At 40.0% G+C, this 25877-nt stretch overlaps 1 protein-coding gene across 1 annotated transcript in view; it reads right to left on the bottom strand.

Moving 5' to 3' along the window:
• The window catches only part of LOC100748253 (serine/threonine-protein kinase NLK), a gene marked incomplete at its 5' end in the record, with an annotated part of 235578 nt that overhangs the window by 61440 nt on the left and 148261 nt on the right, over window positions 1-25877 (bottom strand). Inside the window, one exon of the mRNA XM_012385466.3 lies at window positions 1797-1903. Coding sequence (XP_012240889.3) covers window positions 1797-1903 — 107 coding nt within the window. The remainder of the gene's footprint in view (window positions 1-1796; window positions 1904-25877) is intronic.

Genomic DNA, 25877 nt, shown 5'->3' with positions numbered 1-25877 from the left:
TGGTTTACAGATTTATTCTTCTCTAATGCGATTAATGACGAAACTTAGCGAAATATTGGCTCGTCGAATTAAAATTGTGAGAGAAACGATGTCACATGCACCGCCTCTAGTGGAATCAAATTTTTCCTACGAGACTCTGTTCTCGAGAAAATCGATTTCGAATATTCTCCTCGAGCGGTTACAAGCGAGGATTGTTTTAACGCTCGAAGAACCGACGACTCGAGAGTAGTTACTCGAGAATAACGACTCTCGTTTCGCCATCAAAGCGTCCGTCATTTCCTATGTAGAATTGTTTAGGCTCTGTACGAAGTTCAGGGCGATTTGCCACTTCAAAGAGATCCTATATCATTGAACCGAGCAAAGTAATTGGACGAGTCAAATTTCGCGCGAATCGAGCCGCGTGTCGCTAAAATTTTCGCCAACGAAAAAGTTTCTTCGTGGTTGTACCTACACTTGGCGAGCTTAGCTCGACGAAGAATTTCTCGAATTTTTCTATCGCAGTCTGCCCTTTTTTCATCGAGCAAAAAACGCTTTCGATGTTTTAAGAAAAGCGATTCTTCGTATCCCGTATTTTCTACAACTAGATTTTTCCATATTTCCGTGAAAATCGAAAGAATTTGAAGTAAGAGGAAAACACGATTAAGTTAAAATTCTCATATTTATTCGTCGGAACGTAAAATCCTACTACGTTCGTCGTCTGTTCTCGCGCGAAAAATCAACGCGATTTTCACGATACACGCGGGAAAGCATGCAAATCGTTGGGTTTGAACGTAGCTAGAGCGCCAGCCTCGTAGGAAATTGACTCGTGACTAACGAACCGAGAAGACTCGCTGAGTTCCGACAAAATGGCCTCCACGCGCAACCAAACGCTCCCTCCTCCCACTTGATACCTGTTTCTGTCGATTAGAGCCTTCGAACTGCAGGCTGCACGTGACGTTCGCTCGTAAAAACCGCGTAACGAAATGAAAATCTGCGTTTATCCGTTGCAGACGATGCTACCCGTCTCGATACTGTGAAATTCACCAACGAACATAACGTTCGTTAGAAGCAATTTTCCAATAGCACGCGATTATTTTCCTCCTCGTTACCAATAGCCTCGAGAACCTGACAGCTTAAGAGATTTGCCGAAATGAGCTAAGTTTGTCACGTCGAAGATATATTTCGTTACGAAAGTTGTATCTATCTAATCCGCGGTTGATGTGGCGTAATGTAATGTAATGATACAAATATAATATTCCCATAAAGCTAAAAAATGTATCGAGCTTCTTGATCGTCGTATGAACCCTTTGCATTCTGAATTTTATTTCAATTTCGTTATCAGCAGCTCCCAACCATTTCAAGTGTTTTATTTGAAATTTACTTTAACTAAAGAATAAGACAATTTAAATACATAAATAAAGAAAGAAATTCACTTAAATACCAGTTTTATTCACACTATTGTTGTATTTTATAATTTTTAAATGTACGATATATCTTGAAACAATTTCCAAGATACAACTTTGGTTTTCTTTCGCACGGTTCGCAAAAAAAAGATGAAACTGGAAAAATATCGAGTGGGACTTCTGAGATAAAAACTGATGTCGAGCCACGCTCGACATAGGAGTGCAAAGGATTAAAGATACAACCTTTAACAAGACTCGAATTCCACATCTCAATTCATCCATATTGATCACGATCAAATTAAAAAGAAAAAAAAACACAAAGAGTTGTTAAAAAAGAATCGAAAATACGTGCGATTCTACTACAGTACATTGGATAAATCCAAACGAAGCAAAGAATAATTTATATTTACTCACCTCGAAGGATCTGGTAGAGGAAGACCTTGATATGGTCGGGGCTGAGATGCTGAGGGCTGACGATGATCTTGTGCAGGTCGCTCTGAAGCAGCTCCGTGATCACGTATCTGTGCGGATGCTCGTTAAGGAATTTATGAACAATCATCGAATCTTAACTGAAATTAAACCGTATCGAAGGAACGAGCCGCTCGATTACCACGGCTGATTCTCTCACAGCGTCATTTACACGATCCTCTACGACTCGCGATAAAACCTTACCAACGAATATTAACTCTCTATATGCCGGTCGCTCGATAAAACCAGCTCGATCTATCAAGCTAATCGCGTGAGTACACGCGCGGGAATCAATTTGAACGACTCGTTCCGGACCGCTCCCTTTCTCGTTTCCTTTTCGTTTTTCCTTCTTCTTGGAATCTAGGGTATCCTCGTTGCGCACTTGTTACAGCAACATGAGCTGATAATAGCGCGAAGTGGAATGTAAGAAAATTAGAGTTACGACTGGATTATATAGGTGGATCATTAGGAAACGGATTGCTCTGAAATTACGAACAGATAGACGAGGATAAGACGAAGATAGTGGAAGAGTTGAATTATTACAAATTGCCGCTATCAAATTCATAGGTTATTTCATTAAAATTTATCTGCGTGATTCGAGAGTCTACTTGCGAATTGTGAAAGTTTAATAACGCAAATTGGAAGGTAGGAAAATTAAAGCTGGATCATCGTAACAGGTGGATTATAGTAAATTGTATTTTTATATAACCAGTGAGTAATTTACGTTGTATTATATAATATTACTTATAGGAAATAGCGTGAAACCTGTTAACACGTAGATCGAATCTACGCTAAAGAAGACATCCGTATCTTTCGTTCGCTATCATCAAGAGAATATTTCTTACAATATAACGAATATTTCTTTCTTATTTGTAATTAGAAAATTTCCCCATAGGAATTCTGTTTTAATCATCTTTTAAACATTTTAACAGTCCTTGCGAAACCTTCTGTTCCCAGTAACGTACCATTTTCAACGATAAATCTGTCAAAATGCGAATAAAAAAAGGAACAAGGAAACAGAAACTAATCTTCATTGGAAAAATAAAATGGTAACAGCGTCGATCGGAACGTCTGCTACGACGAAAACCTTGGCAATCAGGTGGTTCTCGTTCCTGATCCGTCGGCTTAATGGATTCCTTCGTCGTCCTCGAACAAGTTAATCCGTCGAAATGAAGGGAAAAAAGGAGGGGAATGGTGCACAAGGGGAGAAAAGAAGCGGAGTAGAAAAGAAAAAGAGAGAGAGAGAGAGAAGAATCGAGCCCGATGACGTCGAGCCGTGACGAAAGTAGCTGGCCTTAATAAACCTGCCGGGGTAATTTACAGCGCTTGGCCCCGGCTTCACGGGGTGAAACTTCTTCAGAAAGTTAAGCCGCCACCGTTCGTGGACAATGGCGAACGGAAACTCGCGTTACCAGAAGTATCCACTTTTGTTAATGGAGCCGTGGATAAAAGTGACCCATCACGTTTCCTTCGTTAAACGTTTGCTTCGATTAATCGTGTTTGTACGTTTTGTAAGGGGATTCCGTTTTTATATCGTGTCTCGAAGATGATGGGAAGAGAGATGGACATTTCTAGAAGCGTAAAGAAAGTTGGTTCGTCGTCGTTCGGAGTTGCGAGACCGCGATCGGGTCGATAATTTAAAGCCTGAAACATCGTTCTTCCTCTAAATCTTTCCTTAATCCTCTCGTACGAAAAATGAAAAATGCATGCAAAGAAGTTTTTACAGACATCAAACGTTTGGTCAATTTTTTGTACAGAACAACTCGCTCCCGATGGGACAATCGCTAGGACATTAAACGTATACGAATAACGAAACGGAGCAAATTCATCGAACAAAGAACGACAAAAATTTCCATTTCACGCTCTTCGAAATTCGTTTCACAGTCATTTTCGACGACTCTCCGAAAATTCGTTACAGACTGTCCCTTAGAAAAACCTTCGAGCTTCTTAAATTTAGACCACGTGAAATCCTACGTTGAAAATGAATCAAAACTAAGCGGATTAATCCGAATCACACCGTTCGCGAGAAAAAATCCGGAATCGACGAAAAACACGGAGCCTGTAAAGTTGGCCAATTACCAGGGTTACGATAATCACAAGCACCCCCTTGTTCTCGCAAGAAACTTATCGACCCCCTGCCGTAACTTCGCTGCACGGTAATTTCACGATGGAAGGAGAAAGAACAGGCTCCTCGATCGACAAGCCATGCCACGAAGAAAGGGTAGGGCCAAGAAAGAGGGCAAACGGAGGCAATAAAAAGTACTCGAAAAGTTTTTACGCGATCCGAACGATGGTCGAGCGTTCGGCTACGCCGGAAGTAAATGGGGTGGTTGTATCGAACCGTGCCATCATGCACGCGCCTCTTCCTCCGCTTCCGCTGTAAATCGGAACTCCCCAACCACAGCATTTACGAACCTTCGATTTCATCTTTTCCACGTTGATGTTCGCTTTTTGTCTCGCGCGATGTGTCGTCCCTACGTTGACGATATTAGTCGATCGTCTGAAAGTAACGAGCATTTTTATTCGACTTTGTATCGTTGACAAGATCGATAGAGACCTATATGATTTGATATTTCGTTAAAAGTTACGGTAGATCGTTCCGTAATTGTCTATCTTTCGTAAAAAGCAATTGAAGTTGTTTCGTCGAATGGCACGTTTGCATGGTATATTTCCGCTTTGAGAAGAAAACGACGAAGAAAGAATTAAATTAGCCTGACAGAAAGGCACGCGAATAAATGCGACTGTGTAGTAATAGCTATCTTATGGATTATTTATCTATTCTTCTTTTCTACGCTATCTCGTACGCTTTTATAATGGGTGACATTATTCTACCATTAATGTTAACATGATTCGTTTCCAGCTAACTCCTCGTTCTTCCGTATGAAATATTAAAATCTCTTTCACGTGTAGGATGATATTCTAATCGAAAGACAGATGTGTCCTCGGTTTTCTTCCGCTATTCCCATTCCAGAAGCCAATTATTTTATTCGATCCATCTATCGAAAGAACGAAGACAATGAGGCAAAGTATACGATAAAATACGAAACACAGCGTGCGAACGATTAAATATCATTTACATTTCCTGGTTTCCGAAACCTTGGAAATGCTGCAGAACTCTGGCATTTCCAGCAAAATACTCCATCGCAAGAATCATCTCGTTCGCCGTATTCCCCATCAGCCTTCCCCGTACGAGAACGTAATTCATCTTCGATCGGTGCGCGCGTCCTTCGAAATTTCGTTTTTATCCAGCACGACGAGCACATAGTCAAAGTGAAAGAGAGAAAGAGAGAAGGTTGGAGGAGAATGAAATAGTATAATGGCGGAATGAGGTCGACTGGTAGGTTGGAATGCAGGTAGAGGCTGGCTGCGAACCTGGTGTGGTATGCAAGTCGACTGGTCCGGCTGGCTTCGGACTGAAACACCTAAGCGCACACAGCCTTTGCCGACGTTCCACGCTTTCGAGCCGTGTCTCTTCTGAAATACGATCGATGGACCGCTTCGTACGCGATATTTCCAAGTAGCAGACTCGTCCACGGGATGCACACGCTCATGGGAGGCCGGATATTTTCGCGAGAAACGAATGGTGGACGAGGCCGCGCCGCGAGTTAAGAACCTATCGCGGTAACCTGTTTCGAGATCCTCCAAGATTGATCGATCGATTTGACGGCTGGTGAGAATCCGTGCGGCGATTCTGCCCAAGAGAAACTGGAACTGGCGGCATGCGATTCTTCCTCGTCAACCATAATCCAAACCTGACCAAATTTCTTCTGATCGTGAGAAAATAAAGGATGATTTATCGGTGGAAAGATTGAGACGTAGCGAATTGGACAAGTAGATTGCTGCCCGATTATAAAACTGTATTGCATCGTTATACAGCGACGATGTTAGATCGCGTAGGAAGTTCGCATGTTTTTAAAACATCGTTTGTAAGACCCGTTTGTAAGACGATGTTCGTATCATTTCATTAATTAATTAAATTATTTACCTCGTAACTTCAAAGCTTCTGCTCTTACGTTAATAAAATTCGGCATTTAACGCGCGATGCACGCGTTTCTTCTTTAAATCATTTAACAATTACTTATGAAAAAAGTTCTTCGTCTTTTTGCGTTGTAACAACATTCTTTGGTATTCATAGTACGATAAATATTCCAATATTCCGCCTGACAGTAAACGCCAACCAAGTGCACCGACCATAGAGCCGAGAATTTGAAAAAAGAACAAGCTAAAATTATCTTAAAAAGTCTGTCGTTAAAAATCCATAAAACTAAGGGGAATTGCTAATGCTTTTCGAATTGATAATAATTAATAGAAGAGAGATACCCGATAACCACGGACCAATTACCTCTCGCGCTTGAATTTTGACAGAGATGATAAAGGATTCTTCGACGTAACGAGAGAGACACTTCTCGCTCGAACACTTTTGCCAACAACGCGATACTTGGCACACGACAACTGCGTCAAACGCGTTTACGAGTTTGTTGCTTAAAAAAAAGGAAAAAAGAGAAAAGAGATGAAAATAAACTGTACGATCCTTCACGTTCGACGATTTTCACTCCGACTTCATCGACCGACGAACATCGATGAAGAGGAAAACGATAGAACGCGCTGACTCTCGCTAATCGCACGCCAGATCTACCTCAAGCCAATTACGAAATATGCTTTTCAAACAATTCTCGCTATTTCGGCTACCTTTGCGAATATTCCGGCACTTGTTCGGACATTGTTTTAAAATCGAAAGCGAAAAAGTTTTCTCGCTAATCCAACGAGCCGCGTATCACTACGGAACTAACCTGGAGACGTTTTAAGGCGTGAAACGACGAATAAAAGCCATTATGCCGCATACGTGACAGTGAAAATCCATGGAGACGAAACAGAATTCCGGCGAGCTTGGATCGATCGCAGCCGAAGGGCTGCGGACGCTTTCAGCGTATTATTTAGAATTCGCGCCGAGATTTAATCGCGTTTGCGGCTCCATCGCGATTTCCCGGTTCGCTTTTCACCGACACCGTGTCGATCGAGTGCCATCGAAACACTTTTAACCGCGTCGCCATCAATCCTCTACGAACGATCCGAAATAAAAAAAAAGACGCGTAAAAAAACAATCGTCAGCTTTCTCTTGACAATCAGTCGGGTCTCGATAAGCTTAACAATCTGCTCGATGAATCTCGATTACCAATAAACTACATGCGTGAAACGCGATCGAAACGACGAGTCGATCTTGGAATTCTTTCGAATACAGTATCTGGGAAGGGAACAGCTAAGAATTCATTTAAACGTTTCTATCATAATAAAAGAAATTATCATATGTATATATGACAAAGTGCACAAGAAAAATGACAAGTTTAAACGAATAATTTAATACAACTTTATATGCAAATGAGACTGAGTCTCTACATCTTCTTAAGAGTGCTAAACGTTTTTAAAACCTTTATTCATACGTTTTATGAAATGTAAAATTGGTACTTGTAACCTTAATTTTAATCTTAATTGTATTAATAAGGATGAGTATCCTTTTTTTCCACACAGAGAAAGTACCAAGAAGAACAGCAGGGTTAAATTACGTTGCAAATACTTTCACTGAAAAGTTCTTCTTATTAATCAAAAATTCTCACGTTAAGTTGTACGTGTACACAGAGATACGACGAATTAAAAAAGGAAGAAAAATTCGTTGAACGAGCAAAGGCTGATACGTTAGTCGTTGGATTTGCGATCGTTTAATATTCAACCGATTCTCGTGAATCGCGAAAAGGAATTAACGCGTGATTATCGATGTAAAGGGTGAAGCGCTTATCGTCCGCTATAATAGAGTTTGCTTTAACACGTTTAATAAAGCGATTCACCTGGCAATCATCCCTTGGAAGGAACGCCCACGTAACAAATTGTTGAAACGGGACCGAAGTAAAAGGCTAACAATAATCGATCGCCTTGATCGATGGGTTTTAAAGTTTTAACACGTTCGACGGATATCTCAGTGAAAGGTCGAGTCTCCGTTTGGTCTCGAGCATTTAAGAAGCAAGTTTTCGCGGTACTGCTGTATATATATGGCTAGTTGATCTGGATAAAAAGATTCCATTGTTCCAGTGGAAGTAACGAATTGCACTTTCGCTGCGATTGGTTGTGCGATCGACAGTGTCTAATGGGTGACACGCGTCGTTCGATACGTGGAATTTTTGCGCCGTTGACGAAGCGACTGTGGAACAGCGCGGTCCGATTTCGTTTGAGAAAGTTATCGAACTTTAGAAAGCTGCGAAATTAAGAACTATTAAGAACGAAGAATTATTTATGCCGTTGTCGTCGAAGGATAAATAATATCGAGTATACTGGCTCGCAACTGGACTCAAGTAACGCTATTCGCGTGCAACGAGAGATCGCAGAAGTGGCAAAAACATTAACGAAGACTATAAACTACGATAGCCTTAGTTTGTAAATATCAACTTTTATCGAATAAACTTTACACATAAACTGGCTGATTCCCTGGACCGCCATAGTAATTTCAACTTTCAACCATTTAAAAGCTTCGCCAACACCGTTGCAAACTCTCTTCGAAACTCCTAAATTCCATCATTATGCAACAATTTGTTAATCAAGCATGTATGTATTTAAAGTACGATGACTACAGAAAGTATTGCCATACACCTTTGTTTTTCCATCAAACGATCTTTTATCAAGTTGTACGCTTCATTTCCGTAGCATCAAATTTTTATAGTCGCATAAAACTACCAGCAAACGATTAATTTGAGGTACTTGGATCTGATTAATCGTTGCGTAGATGTTAGAATAAATGCAATCGTATAAAATAGAATACAACTTTTTGTAATCACTGTAGCTTTCTATAAACGATGGCCCATGACCAGGCGTAATTTCGTTTGACGATTATCGATACACGCCTAAGGATGATCATTCGCGTTATTCTAATAACACAAGGGAAGAGGGAAGGAGAAAGACCCTTCTAGTGAATCGATTAACTAGCACGAACCTAACGCGGTTAGCGGCGTTGTCGAATTAGCATAGATTATCAATATTACCGGGCTAGACAAATATTTGCGTTATCCAGAGATCACGCTACGAGATAGCGCAATTATTTGGGGCAATAACACGGTTCACCGCGTACCTCTATCCCACACGTTTAATGTCTGCTCTTATTTCGAAACATGAAAAATATCGAAAAATTTGGGACAGATACGAAAGTTTCCGACGATAGATGTTTTAAAGATCCTTTTTTCTATGAAACGTGTTAAACGTATAAAACACGTTATATACGTTCACCTTTTTCCATTTTATCAATATGCAATCCTCTTTTGATGCTATTTTCCTCCCACGTTCAATGTTCACATAACACCATTAAAAACAGTATATCTTTCTTCATATAGCAGGACTTTCAATACTCTCTGATAATCGTGAATTAAATTCCATTTCCTTCTCCGCCTTTATTCCATTTCCTCCTCCGCTTTCACCTTCCTCTTTTTGCATATTTTTCAATGGAACGAATTTCTCTGAATGACGTTGCCTAAACTAACACACCCACGTTCCCAATTCTTTCATAGACCTTTGATTTCCCAACTTTCAATCGCCGTTCACCTTTTCCCTCGTTCATCCATCCCCTATCTAAACGCTGCAGCTGCATTTTTTTTTTCTTTTTTTTGGTTTTCATCGCTGCGCACAGCCTTTCACCTTCGCGACAAATAAAGCTTATCGAAAAACCGCAATATTTTTGCTTTCGTACGTTTAACTCCGCAGTTTCGCTCTTGCGAGGGTCGACGATTCAACCCTCGAACCTTTCACCAGGCGCCTGTTCCTCGGCATTAATTTTCACTCGACTGTCGTTTGAAATCATCGTCGTCGACCCTTTGATCAACGTTGCTACGTTCGAAAGAGCGAACAAGAACAGCCGATCTCCGGTGATTCGTACCTCGTTACTTTTGATCTCGCATTAAAATCGAGCAAAAGTTAACAGATTCGTTATCCTATCTCGCGCGTCTTCTTCAAACGACACCAAACATCGCAGACACCTTTCCCCCTTCCCTTTCATCTTTGTCCCATCAAAAGTTGATTTTGCGCCATCTTTTTTTCGTTTCATCCTCCGAACGATTGCAACCTGCGTGTTCCGCGAGCTAAAAAGAGACCGGCGAATCGAAAGGCGGAAACTTCTCAAAGATCCAACCGTAAAGGGCAAACGCCCTGCAACGATCAAACGTTTGGCAAAATATTCGAAAAACTCTTTCTCTGTTCGTCGTTCCTACACTTTGATATCGGAACTTCGCGCAACACTTTTCAACGAACTCTTAAAATCGGAGAAACGTGTTCGCAGAGTGAATATGAGGAGAGAGTCATAGTTTTCGAGGAGCGTCCTCGTGTTTCTAAGTATTAATCGGAAACGGAGCGAAGTCGAAGGTTTTCCAAGGGATTAACGAGACGTTGGATGGAAGAGCGAGCTTTGAACAGCGTTTCACTCTCGGTGAGAACCCTTTGACGAGCTGACCTTTTCAGAGTCGACGCACACTCGGGGGTTGATCCTTTAACTCGGAATCGCGGCGATTCTGCCGTGTTTCGCGCGATTTCCTTTTACGAACGCGCGCGCCGATCCCTGGCCAGGAATTCGCTCGATGAAATCTCGAATTCCGTGTGTGCTCAATGGAAATGCGAATCACCGTTTCCATTAGTCCGATGCTCGAGTTTGATGGGATAATGAATGGGGCTGAGGAATTCCATATAGCTTCCTCTTTTTAATCGACAGCTGTAATTTTGATTATTTAAAAGGTTCGCAGGGAAAATCGAAAGAAAAAGCCCAGTTATAAAGTTCTTGCACATTTTCCGGGTGAATCGGGCTGACAAACATTTTTGCAAATATTTCTTTCCAATTGCAAGTCGTAATTGCGATCATCGTGCATTTTTCATCAAACCTTAACGTCTAACGAGAACGAAGAACCGATGAAAATCTTTATCGAGCAAAATCGAAATCACGAGCGACGAAGGAAGAAACGCGCAGGAAACGATAACCACTTTCTAGTACCGTTGCTTGTCGCCAGCTATCGATCGCGGATTTCCACTTCCGCGTCGTGCGTCCGCGATTTCCCTTTTCCCTTTCAGCCGACGAAAATGATTGCGAGGAAGGTTTGGCGGTCGCGTTGGTGCATGGCGCTCGGGGCGCAGCGATTGGTGGATCGATGCGTGTCTGCCTCGTGGTAGGCACGTCGACCGGTTCCTGGACAAAGCGACTTGCCCCTAGTATCACCCGGCGCGAAGGGAATCGAGTATCCTGCCGTTTCTCCTGTCCTCCGCCTCTCTCTTCTCCTCTCCGAGTCTCGCACCGCGATACCGGTCCGAGGAGGAAGAAGAACCTGGAAGAGTTCGGATTCTTCGCTCGAACTTCGACGTCACGCTCCTTCCACCATTCTTCTGTCAGTTTTTTCACATTTTCACGGCGGGTGTCACGTTCGCGTGACTCTGGTCGTAATCGGCGATTAGAATAGCGAGCAAGTAGCGGTAGAATTATTGTCGCAAAGTAAGACAGGTGTTCTAGGAACGTCGAGGAAACACAGAAACGCGTCGAAACGTTCGAGTCATGTAAATCCGGAAGAAAACGAAACAGAATTTCGCGGCAGGAATAAGAAGTTTTTACACGGAGAATCGCGTGCCACGTCGTGAAAGTGTTCCGAAGAACTTCGAAAAGAAGCGACACAGATAAAAACAGGTAGAGAAGAATGGTTTCTGGGTGAAGTTCCCGTTCGTCCCTGGTAATCTTTGCTTCGATAGTTGTTCTCGCGGTTCGAGTATGCTTTTTAGATTAAACGTGCAACTTGCTGAAACGTGTATCGTCGACGAATTAAAAGACCATCGATAAAACGAGCGAAGGTCTTCCTAAAAGCACCAGCTAGCGTTTCTGGACGAATGTTCGGTAGGTGAATCTCAATTTTCCAAAGGATCTTCCTCGGCCGAGCGATCATCGATGTCACAGGGATGAACCTCGCGTCTCTTTGTTACACATGGCGTAGGATAACAAAGAAGAAGAAGAAGAAGAAAGAGAAAAGAAGGGAAGAAGGAGGAGGAGAAAAGTTAAGGACGATGATGAAGGCTTAGAGCGCGAGGTGTTCGAGCAAGGCCAATCCGGCTCGTCCGACCGGTCAACCGAGTTCGAACTCGGCTGGCAAACAACTACGGGAACCCGACGAGTCTCGGGATTCTTCTGCGGCCGATTCCTGTTGTCCCGGTGAAAAAAATACCGATCTACACGGCACGTGCAAATTCTACGCCCAGAACCTTCTCCTTATTTCGAATCGCCGATCTTTCGAGTTTCACGATCCGACGATCGAGGATACTGTTCGCTCGACCCTCTTTGGGCATTGCGTGGGTGTTTCAAGGTTTTTCATTGAAATTTGGAGGCGTGTTGGAAGATCGATGGTAACTGGATTTTAAAATAAACAGGATTATCTTGGATTTAACGAATGATGAACAGAAAAAGAAAGAAAAAAAGGTGAATGAAAATTATAAAACATATGGGGGTTTATATAAAAGTTCATTATGAAAATAAATACAATATGAATGAAATTTAGGTTAAGTTGCTTAGGGGAAATACGAGAGTCTGTTCAAAGGTGCATAGTGAAAGTATAATACGAAGATGCACTTTAAGGACAGTGACGAAAATATGAAAATTTCAAGAAGGTTCTACGCCGGAAATATGAATATCGCGAAACGAATTTCTAAGTGTAATATGAGAGTACGCTAATGGCATAGAAAACACATTAACAAGAATCGAAATGCAAAACACAGAATAAATATCTTATGCGCCTTTTGATACACATTTTTAAGAACCGAAAGGGACAACACGCAATCGATTAAAGCAGAAAGAGTCGACTGATTCTGCAAAAGAAAGATACAGCGGCAATCAAGCGACACAACGGCCGCGTATGGTGAAAATGAAAACTCAACTAGAAATAAAAAATGGATCGTGGAATCTCGTTTTAGCAGGCGGGCCAACGGTTCTTTTTATATAATAGCAGAGAAATGGAGGAACGAATAAGGCGAACAGAGGAAGAAGAGAGAAAGAGAGAAACAAAGGACGGGCTCTCGGCCCAAAAACTGCGCAAGAGCGATCGATACACGGCACGATACTCGATATATTGCGGAGAAGCTGCCGGAGAGGAAGTTACAATCGATGTTTCCGGTTCGTGGCACGTACTCGTCGAAAACACCGTTTTCCCTGTTAGAATAAAGCGAACTAGGCGTCGTTGTGCTGTCATTCGATTATTGCGATTCAATTTTTCGTCTCCGCGCTAGAATTTGAAACCTTTGAAAGCTTCGCATTTTATTTCCACGAGTTTTATTTCACGTCCCATTTTAATTATCCCTCTGACGACTAAATAGCGAAACAATATGCAAAAGTTGCGTGGATGAAATATTATCGAAAGAATAAAGTAACGTTAGAGAAATAAAAAGACTTATTCGAGTAAAAGACACTTTAAATTTGTAGATAGATTGCGACTTAAAGAGAAGATAATTTATCGCGTAGTATTATAAATATCTCAGTTTAGACAGATGTCGTGCAATTGTGAGCTTTAGACGAAAGAAGAAAAGACGCGAAACAAGTGGTTCGCTAAACAACAAGTTTAGCAAAACCAACGTGTACAATTTCGCACAATTTCCCTCCGAAGAAAGTTTGATTAAATTTCGAGCTAAAAAGCTTAAAACATTCGCGTTTAATATTCTTAAAAGTCAAACGAGGAAAGTCCACTCGGTTCACAGTTGTTCCGTTCATTCCTTCTCTCTTTTTTTTCCATTTCTCTAAGCCGCGTTTTCGAAGTACACGTTCCTTTCCCCGGCCCCCAGCAGCGTCGTTAGCAGCCACGAAATTTATTCAGAATTTTCCCCTTTCTTTTTTCATCTTGCGCGTGCGGTAGCGAATTTTCTCTCCAACCGTATGGTCGAGAAATTTCAACGGTGAAACTTCAACAAAAATTCAACTCGCCACAAGTCGACGAATAACACGACGTTGTAATTTTTCAACCCTCTGGACATTTAGGGTTCGACAGATTTCCTGTCTGTTTGTCACAGATGCGTAAATATCCAATGCCTAAATGCTGGTAAAATATACGACGTAAGAGATCTTTGAAACAGATCTCATTTTTCAACCGTGTGAGAAGAAATATCAGGATTTTTCAACTTGGATCGTAGAATCGGTCGGTATCTCGATGAGTTTGGCCATAAAGTTCAAGGGATCGGACGGAGGACTCGTTGGACGCGCACCTTATTAAGCCAGAATTCCCAATCGACTTTCTTCCACGGCGTCGCGTGACGTCATTCGAGGCTTTATTAAGAAGCAGCATCTCCCACGGGACTCGAAGCCTCCAGACTACACGAAGAATCCTTAAACCGTGATCCAGACGTCGTTGATTGGCCATGAATAATCGACAGTCCCTCTACAATTTCTTTTCACGTTTTCTCCCTCGAGCACGCACCAAGAATACAAAAATTTCCATTTCCACGCTACAACGAGTAAAAGTGTTTGTAGGTAGGCGATGAAAACAGAGATCGATACAGGGGTGGTTCGTTAAAAAAAATTCTTTGTCTCAAATTAGAAGCTTAACTTTTTCGTAGTCCAAACAACATTTTGTATTTAACATCGATTAGTCCGTACTAGTCGATAAGCTATTTTCAATAGCTGTTTTCAAATTCCAATGCATTTTTATACTTTGGTAACCAGTAACGTGTATATCTACGTATTGCTAATTATATCAACGCGTAATACGAAAAAGAGAAAATATTTGATACGTTAAAACCGAGAATAATCGAGCTTTCTTTTTCTTTGGGTAAATTCATTTTCTTCTATATCTGGCATTCTTTAGGAAGCTTAAAGTAGCTTTTACGCGTATATTCTTTTTCTAGAAAATCATTGATTATCGAGAATCAGGGAATATGGAAAGCACGAGGTCGTTTATTTACACGCGTTTCTCTGCGGTCGTTTTATCGTTTGAGTCAGCGTTCGTGATAAAAGAGCGGAGAAGAGAGATGGATCGTCGAGGCCAATTTGATGGGATGTGTCGCCGAGCGGCGAAAAATCAACGTCCCGCGAAAAATAATCTCCACAGGGGTGAATTGAAATTTCGCGAAATAAAGGTTCGCGGTTTCCGGTCGATCGTCGATGTACGCGCCACACATCACCTCGTTCAACGATTAAATCTTCGTTCTGGCATGCATATGACCAATAAACCTCGATCCATTCCTTCGCTTTGCCCTCGAATCTGATTTTTCCCCTTCGCTGGGAAAACGATCGAACGGAAAAGGTAGAATAATTTATTGCAACGAATTTTTAAAAGGATCAAAGCTGTATTACAGAGCTAGTGATAGTTCTACGTGTCATTGGTAATCCATGGAGAATCTTTCGGTCGTAGATTCGTGTGAAGGATACTTTGGTGAGGCGTCTTTTGAAGAATCGTAGTTTTATCCTTCCAAGAGTAATGAAGTAACGGAATTTTGAAATAGAGGACGATACGATAGTTCGTGACGTTACGTTTTGCGTTCGTTTCAAGAGAAAAGTCTATCTCGAAGGTATAACTGTCGATAAAAATATAAAAAGGAGCGCAGAAGCTATATTCTACGTTTTACGGAGTCTTTAAATACGTGCGAAGTACCCACGGAAGATAAAACGTTGATACGAAAATATTTTACACAATGTTTCTTTTTCTACTCTTCAAATAAGCAACCTAACCCGGCCGCAAGGAATAAAACAAACGAAACTACAGAAGATAAAACTACAACAAAATTGAAACCACCGAACGTCATAGTAAAACTCTCTAACCTAACTTCGACTCTCAGCCAGAAATGTTATCTAGACGCCGGACGTTTTAAATTTCAATCTTCGAAATTCACCATTTAATTTCGCAAATTTAAATTTGAAATTTGACAGGCTATATAATTTCTGGCTATAACCGACTATCGTTCCGACATTATATCATCCAGAAGCTGCCCTTCATCCTCGTCCCAAAAATGTATTTATAGACTCTGGTTCCTCCTTCTCGATACATATAATAGCACGAAGCAGTTAGGAGCAGGTGTGCGTCGACGCTGCGTGGAAAATCGAATTTCTCCTGTGAAATCAGGCCAGTAACGGCCGCAATAGAAATTCATCAGCGACTGTAAATTAATTTTCCTGGCGAAACTTTGGCTGTCAGCGAGCTGCCACCGATACGCGGCCACGCTTTCGTTACGCGACCACCAGTTCGTTCTGATCATTCAGTTGTTTCCCTCTCGTCCGTGGGAAAACGTTCGTTCGGGGTCGTCGAATTAATCTTCGGGGGACGATATAACGCGATTTATCGCCGCTTCAAACGGAATAAACAGATTTATCGTCTGCTTGTTTGACACCGATCGCGTAATCAGCGTTAGGGGAAGGAAGATTTAAGAGGAAACAGTCTCTGTAACTTGGCACATCATTAAACGAAAGACAGGAAAAAATGAAAAAAGTCAGTGAAAACGTCGTAAGAATGAAGAACGTTCTCTGACGTTTGCAAATTAAGTCGTTTAAATCCAAACAAGTTGCTGACGCAAGCTTGAACATACAACATTATAGAAATCGTGTTTTAATCTAATCGAATTCACTTACTATGAAATTTACCTTCTTGCGATGTAATTTCCTTAAAGCACGTTATCCTATATTCCGAAAGAGTATAACAAATAACCTCGGTATGTTAAAAGATACTAAAGATGCATCGCCTTAATATGTAAAGATACGAAAAAAAGACGAGTCTAATCTAAAAATCTAAAAACCTATCACATAGCACAGAGAATAAAAAATTGCCTATTTTTATCCAGCCGCTTATAATACTTTCGTTCCTGCGCAATTTACGAAAACACGTAATATGTTAAAAAAAAAAAAAGAAATAAAAAGAAAAACCCACGAGCATCCTATATAAAATAAATAAATAAATCGATCTGCACCTCAGATTTCTCAGTCTCCGCCTCGCTAGGGAAGATATTCAAATGTCGCACAAAAGAACTAAAGAGAGAGCGGAGCGTGTTCGCGTGAGGAAGCGCGATTACACGGAAGAGACGATACGATCGAGGGGACGCGAATATCCGGATCCGTCGGTAAACTCGCGATAACCGTTAGTGGTCTATTAATTGATCGGCGACATCGGCAATACGTAGCGTGCATTCATTAAAGCACTCATTAAGCTGCGAGGAACGACGTGTCCGCGTTCCCCGGTCCAGTTCTCGTTGGCTTATTATACGATTATCGATAGGCGTGCACGCAGACCGATACGCGTGCTCGCGTGCTTAGGCCCCGTAACGAACGACTGTATCGCGCGTCCTTTCTCGTTCGCGTTTCGTCGCATCGAAGCTTCTGGCTGGCTCCCTTCGGGATAGATACGTCGTTCCACATATGAAACGTCCGTCCTTTGATTTTCAATCGCGAGCGATAAGGACGGATGCGGATGAGCGATGCGATGCAGTGATATGGCATGCAAGTCGATAATTAACACTTGACGATCACAGAATAAAAAATACGATACGTTTTTATCGATTACTTTTGTTTCAATGTCGCTTTACGATCGAACAGGAGAATTTAAACGTGAAGCAATTGGAGATGTAGTTTGAAAACTCGTCGAGCTCGAAGTTGCGTATGTGTAAGCATCTTAATTATAGTTTAATTGTATTAGGTGTATATATATATATATATGTACATATGAGGCAGAATGAAGTTGGCAAATATTAGCTTCTCTTAGGTTCTTTCTTTTCACAAGTGAAAAAACCAGTTTGAAATATTTTATAAAGTACATTAAAGGAGCAGGAATTCGCTACAATACACGAACGTTCGGGATTGCTATAATAAAATTGTTATAACTTCATTATTTCACGTTGTGAATCAACGTGGTTATTCTCGTAACTTTTCTTACGAGTTTAAACTTGATACAGTGGATCGTAAAAGCTGCTGCCAGTATGAATTCAGTATTTAAAGAAGCTTATGTAAATATTAAGATAGTTTAACGTTGATTGTAGAATTGAAGATATTTCGTCGAGAAGTAAAGTTGAGAGAGAAACTTGGAAATATTATCGGCAATAATACTTTAAGAGCGAAAAAGAATAAGAGCGTAGAAATAAAACAGCGACAGACAAAAATTTCCAGCGACATTGAAACAAACAAAGACAAACAGCGACACGTTTATGAAATAAAATAAAGACAAAGACAACGACGAAAAAGAGGAAAGATATATATATATATATATATATATATATATATATATATATATATATATATATATATATATATATATATATATATATATATATATATATATATATATATATATATATATATATATATATATATATATATATATATATATATATATATATATATATATATATATATATATATATATATATATATATATATATATATATATATATATATATATATATATATATATATATATATATATATATATATATATATATATATATATATATATATATATATATATATATATATATATATATATATATATATATATATATATATATATATATATATATATATATATATATATATATATATATATATATATATATATATATATATATATATATATATATATATATATATATATATATATATATATATATATATATATATATATATATATATATATATATATATATATATATATATATATATATATATATATATATATATATATATATGTATAAATATATCATCCTGGCAACAGACGAAGGTGGTATTGATCTAGCTGTATCGCTGAAATACCGAAATGGAATAAAGGCAACCCGTGAAACTCAGTTGGAGAGCAACGATCCTGACCGGAAACCGGCCGGACGGTGCATTTAACGTGGCCACCTGCGCATGCACTTACTTGGAACTCGCTGGCTAATCCGCAATCCGAGAATACGACAAGCCGTCTCGTCTTTCGTAAGCACCGGTTCTGCTCGCCGCGTGGGAACCCGCGTGATCACCTACGCGAGACCAGTGTCTTCTCGCCCTTTTCCCTATTCTATTTTCCATTCTTTCACTTTTCCCTCGCCATTCGTCTTTTCAGTTTCTCGAGGAATATCAATGGATTTTATTCGAGTCTTGTTCGAAAATCTTTGTAGATCTTTAAAATCTTTGGCAATTTTGGGGATGTTCGATTACGTTTACGTAGGTGTTTGATTCGTGTTTTATAATGTTCGAAGAACAATCTTCGTAAAATTGATGCAACATTTTACGACGATCCTAGCGTTAAATAAAAATCTTTGCGTTAAATAAAAAGCTTTTGTGGATTATGCGGCAGAATTTGTAAATTCGGGATGACGCATCCCTTGCAATAATAGCGCGTGGAAAATCGATGAAAATCATGAGGGATATTTGGCAGAGATCGAGGAAGAGATGGACAATCTCGCGTTAAAATCGATATCAATTAAAATTTAATGCGGTTAGGAGGGTTGGCTGCGTTTAATGCAACACCTCAGACGCAATGTTAGTAATTGATAGAGGTATTAATTACCGATATTAATTAACGCGATTCCAAACGCCACGAGCCGTTATTTGCCTCGATTATATTAAAATCGCATATCAAACGGACAAACGCGTCGTCATTCGTTAATGCGAAAGCGTCAAATTTTCGCGCGTTAACAATAGCAATTAAAATTACCCCGTCAACCATAAACAACCGTCCGGTTGCCAAATCGTTGAAAGAAATAATAACAGAAATCAAATTTGACGTTAGAGAACTGCGGATGACCACGGCACGTACCAAAGAAATCAAAATAAAAAGCAAATGAGAAATCCGAACGCAAGAAGAAAAAATACAGATCTACGTTCGTATGTTCTATACAAAGAAAGATCATTCAGATTCCGAAAAATGTACCATCGTACGAATTAAAAATTAGTTACGAACTAAAAAAAGCATATTAAACGAAAGATTCCTATGGAAAATAACGAAATGGTTAGTTTTAACATTCCGGTAATTCTAAGCTTGAGTCACCACGTGGTATTGTAAGAATGGCGATCGATCATTCTCAACCATAATGACATTTAGACGACGAGAGATAGAAACGTGGGCGTGAGAAGGAAACTCTTTTTCCACGCAGAAAACGTATCTGGGTCGAAACGATGTTTTATCCTTCCCTCGTCTACCTACCAAAGTATTGGTCATCGTCGTTCCTTCCTGTTCGATTTTTCCTAGCAAATATCTTCGATCCACCACCGCGTGTAGGTGGCAACTAATGACGCGACGTGATGCAATAAAATGTAATGTAATTGTGGAAAAGAAGGCTGGGATAAAGAAAAGGGAAAGCAAGGGTAACTTGTCTCTGCGATCGATGAAAAGTACTACTTTGGTTTCTTTTTGCACAATTCTAGTATTATGCAAATTGTATTCCTCTGTTATTTGCGATTGATGGAAGGTTCTTTTCCTTTACATATTTATTTTGGGGGACTTGGCTTGATTAATTCTTTATGAGAAATCGTTGTCGCGGTATTTTTCTAGTTTGTAAATCAGTACTCGGCTGTATTACGTATTAATATGTGTACATATATTTATATAATTTTGGCATTTGGACATGGATACCTAGCGTGAATGAACGTAATTCGATCAGTAATTCAAACGAATAGCCATGATGTAGTACTATAATTTAGTATTATAATTTCGAAACTAAATAATAATATGAAATAACTTGAATGATTATGTAATTATTACTCACCAGTGGTTAGAGGTAACTCTTTGCAATATCACGTTCTCTGTCTCCTATAAATATTCAATAAAATTTCCGAGAATGGTAGAATCGAAAATCAGAATAGTAAAATTCTGAAATATCAAAGTACACTGAATCTCTCCTTAAGTTTCTAATCTTCTATTCTATCCTTTCGAATCTCTGTGCTAAAATTCCCAACAACGAATTTCAACGATCAATAGGATCAACGAAAAATGAACTAAAAAGAAACATCTACCTCAAATCGACAAATCGCTCGAAATAATAACAATCTTCGTTACAATGTCGTAACGCGAATTACGGCTGTACACACCGTAGAAAATTCATCGTGACTAATCGGACACGAGCAAACCACTTTGAAGTAAGGTGTCTCCTATTCGTTCCCATCGAGTCGAATCCGTGAACGCTTTCGAACGACCTGGCTCGAAAGCGTTAAAATCTCTGCGGATCGCCGCCAGCGAAACGCAACACGGTCTTAACACCAAAGCAAGAGGAAAACAGCTCGAACAAGAAGCGAAACAGAGAATGGGAGTTAAAGTTCTCTCGGAGAACGTTTGACTGTACGTACGGTTAAGTCGCTTGGAGAGCGAGAACCAACCATACGACAGACACGAAACTCGTTTTCGTGGGCGTACGGATACGAGCCTAATACATCGCCAGATACGCACGATTTCCGTGTTCCAATTATAATATCTGCTTGAAGCCGTGAGAGATCGTCTAGGCCCGTGCGATTTTCAACCGGTATGCCGCGAGAATTTTTTAAATATGCAAATATCCATTTAGTCAGGTCACTGGCCTCTTTTCCATTAGATCTTCAAATAGAAACAACAATAGTTCGGTGTAAACGCCCTGAATCAAATGTAACCTATCCTTTTGGCGTAACACAGAATTGTAATAGACTGCGGATTTTTATGCATTTGTGGGAAATTTCAAGAGGCGAAAGAATGCACGCAACGTCTAATCTGCAAAAATATGGAAAATAATCAAAATACAGCATTTATTCTAATATTCGAAAGACGAAACAAATGTCTATTTACGTTCTGTATCTTCAGTTATGTTCATAGAAATGTAAAAATGCATGGAAATTCGTCGTCTAGTAATTAGGTGGGGCGTGTACCACCAGACGAAAAAGATCGAAGATCTAATTTTCAAGCGATTAGCGATTCTTGGAAAAATTGTTGTTTGCATTACGTTGTTCGTATCACTTAAGGGATGGCGATATAGAATAATAAGGCCACGATCGAACAACCGTTGCCCCGATTTTTGTCCATTGCACGCCGCACTGTGCGTCGATGTGTCTTTGGCTTGTTCCTCTTTCTCTCTGTCATCATCGATCCCGGATTTATTTATAGAGAGGCTGTTTCGCGACGCGACGAGTTTCCGCGTGCGCTGAATTCTGTCTCGTATACTTGTTCGAAGAACATTTACCGTTTTGTGTTTGTACTTTGCTTGGTGAAAGTGATATTTGATGTTTCAAGTTGAATTTGCAGTCGACGAATGGTTTGGTGTTGCTATGAGTTGCGATCGAAGAAAAATTGTACGGTTTTCTTTATGAAAATGAAGCTAAAGGTAATGCAAATGATATTTGAAGTGGTTTTGACGTATTGGTATTTACTGCGAATTAAATTTAGAGATAATAATAATCGCAAACGGTGTTGTTTCTCAGTGGAAATAACGTTGGAAATTACGTAAATGATATTTGGGGTGTTTTCGACGTGTGCAAGTTAGAAAAATGAATAAGTATACGTATATAATCAATTTTCATTGCATCATGTAGAGTCTGATCATCTACTCCCTTCCTGAATTTATTAACATTCGATACTATCTTTAAAAACCATGCAACACATGATCTTCGCTCAAACCTTTTGCACAATCCTTAAACAACAAAGAAAACCAATTAAGCAGAAAAAAGACGATAAAGCCACGTCCCTAATGGACATCGACATCCTCGATATCCTCGATAATAGGGGTAGACGCAATACAACGCCCGGATTCTACTATGCGGGTTCTTCAAGGAATTATATCCAATATCACCACCCGAAGATGGATCTCCTATATCCTCTATCTCGATTACACAAAATATTAAACCTAATTCAACAACCTCTGGAACCTCGTATCTACTAAAAACAGCATTCAACGTTCGCACCCACGAGATCGCAGCATTGAAAATCAGAGCCTATCACACTAAAGAAGAACGACGTATTTACTTTTGGTTAGAAAACTTTTCGACCGCGGATTTCACATCTTTAAACATCGCATCGCGTTATCAAAAAAAGAAAAAGAGAGATAGCAGCACGATCAAAGAATGCGATTAACTTGGCCCACCCCCATCGCCTATCTGTTGCTCTTCGTTGCTAATTCCCATCATTGTAATTATTTTTCTTTTTACCTGACCACGAGATTCATCGTCGAAAACCAGCCGTATTATAACCAAACCTATCAAGCCTCGGCTCGAATCCATCGTTCGAACGAGCGAATCCTCCATCCCGGAAAATCGATCTATCGATCCTCGTGCTCTGCGAAGAGGAAGTTATATTATCAGTCGCGCAACAGTGTAAACGGACTCGAGCAAACCAGAGTCAGTTGATAGAAGGGTTGGGGGGTTGATAGAGGATCGTAATGGCACGCTATCGAGCTATCAATAGCGGTGCGGTGCGCGCATTAATAATCCATGATTGCCATCGAGCAACTGGAGCTGCAGTCCGGCCGCCATGCTGTATTCATGCGGACCAAGGGTCCACAGGACGTCTGGCCTACCCAGGGGTGGTCACGGCCGCAGGCAACCCGGTGAAAGCGAGCTAATCGAGCGGGATCCTTAATTAGGAATTAGACGGCGGTTTACAGCGGAATCGCGACACCCCAGCTACCCTCGCGAGAGAACCATACGAGGTTGGTTGGTTGGTTCGAGGTCAGTGAGAAGGGGGGTGGCTCAAGTTCCGCGACTGATGACGTCCCGGTAATTGGAGGGGGACGGTGGACTGGTATTTTGATTGCAGAATTGGAGAAGGTTTCGCAGGGGTTCAAGGGTAGATGATGAGGAGGTTGGAAGATATTTTTAGCTGAAAGTTGATTTCCCTAGTATGTTTGTAAAGGTATCAGTGGTAAAGCGGTGGTAGGTTTGCAGAGTATTTTGGGGGCTGTAGTGCTTCAATTTAAGGGATATATGATAGATCCAAGAGCAACGTGTGTGGTATGGTGTTCGATGGAGGTGAATCTTGGGAGATGGTGTTAAGTATTAGGTTGTCTGGAAAGTGTCCTTTCGCAAACGTGTGTTTTAAGACAATGCGCCTTCGTAGAAACGTGAAACCAAGTCTATGAAATGTCGCGGTGTTTATCGACAGAACAAAATGGATACGTAATTCGACAAAATAATATAAAACGAAAAACATTGTGCGTCTATTATTTCCTCATAAAACGAAAGAAACTTTCAGAACAACCTAATAGAATGATCAAATTGGAATATTCCTTTGGATAAAAATGGAATGTAGGAGACGTAGTACTTTAGAGGGCAGCCATTGATGATGATGTAACGGTAATGTTTTCAAGCGGAGATGAATCTTCTAGGATAGTCAAGAATAACAGCAGCAATAGTCTTTCGTATCGAAGTAAGTTTCGCCAAATCCAATTGATATTTATTGCGAATGATGTCCCACTTTCTCAAATCACAAACGTCAAATGTTTCCACGCTAAAGCGAAGCGATGACGCTCGTAAGAAAACTTTAGCATCATACTGTGTATCTCGTGTAATGGAAGCAACGAACGATTCGATAGCACGCAATCGAACCACTGTATTAATCGGTAATCTCGTTAGCGTATCGCCTACGAGACGGTGGTTAGTCGGGCTCTTCAATTAGAAATTAGACAGTCGCTTTCACCGAAGTTCGGCTTGAGTTCCTGTGGTCGATCGAGAGCGCTGCTGAATTTTCCATGTAGATGGAATTAGAATCGATCCCGGCGCATACATCATCTCGTTTGAACTGCCAATGATATTAAAGATATTAAAACTTACAACCATATCGACCTGATTCTTTCGTAGCTTCGATTTGTACCGCCGATCTATTTTCAATATGCAGTAATAACCCCTAATAATGAGAATTTGAATCTGAATTTGAATTTAAATTAAAAAATTTGAATTTAAATTTGAAACTTCGAATTTACCGAGTCCACTGGACAAAATGTTTCAACATATTCGTATACCAACTATAAAAAGAAAAAAAGACAAAAAAAAAAAGAGCAACTTCTTTAGCAACGCTCGACAACTACCTGTCTAATAGCAACAAATGATTCTTTCCACTGATACGTGTAATTTCCAATTTTTGAAGTAAGTTTATTGTTGTTTGAATAAATTCTTAAGGAACTCAGAATGTTCATATATTGTCAGATATTGTTCGCATATTATCAGATATTGTAAAAAGACATTGAAGATATTGAAATATTGAAACGATCAGCAAAACTTATTTTCACAAGGAAGAAAAGTAGAATTACTTGCAGATTCGTTTATTTTTGGAAGAAGGTGAAAGTTTCCTTCTAGTCTGTTTATAAATAAATAGGGAACTATTTAAAATTCTACATCGATCGTCTTTGCGTTATAACAAAAGGAAACTCTGCTACTTCTAGCGTTAAAATTCTAATAATTGTATATGCAGTGGCTGTGTACTATGACACGAAAATGTCAAAATGATCGCGCATCGCGAATAGTAAATTAGAGAAACGATTTCGATGGCTCGATAACCGGCGAACCGTGGCCCAGATCGCCTTATTGCGGCCTGGAACGGGCTCGATCTCATCTGCATAAATCGAAAATTCGATAGCGTGTCTCGCCAGGGAAGCAGCTCCACGAAGACGCCGCCTAATTTCTGATTAAGGACGGGCTTGATTGGATGAATACATAGAGGGGAAGACTGTCGCTTGAGAAAGACAAATATGAATCAGTGATTTCACGCTAGCAGCCTGTGCAACCGATTTAACGATGTTTATGTCCACCGCTCGTCGTAAACATTTCATCGATCGGGAGAATGTTTACCAATTTATATATAGATTGCGGATACTCGTTTAAATTCATATTTTTGCAAATACGAGTAAATAAAAAAGAAAGAGCAATCCAAGCAGAAATTTCTTTTACCTGCCGAACGTTACAAACAGTATCGTACTTTGAATACTTTCTACAGTTTCGCGCATTCTGTATATTCTCGCGTCTCTTTACTTAACTTGTATAACTCGCGAATTTATTTATTATTGAGATATATATAATTTTGTGCGCTACACCGGATTAGTAGTGTTACACATATATGAGTATGAGTGTGTGTGGGAGTACGTGCGTGT

This window comes from Bombus impatiens, unplaced genomic scaffold, assembly GCF_000188095.3.
Source record: "Bombus impatiens unplaced genomic scaffold, BIMP_2.2 scf_0321, whole genome shotgun sequence".
Classification (NCBI taxonomy): Eukaryota; Metazoa; Arthropoda; class Insecta; order Hymenoptera; family Apidae; genus Bombus; species Bombus impatiens.
The sequence above is the reverse complement of the archived record's forward strand: the minus strand, read 5'-3'. Positions and strand labels throughout refer to the sequence as shown.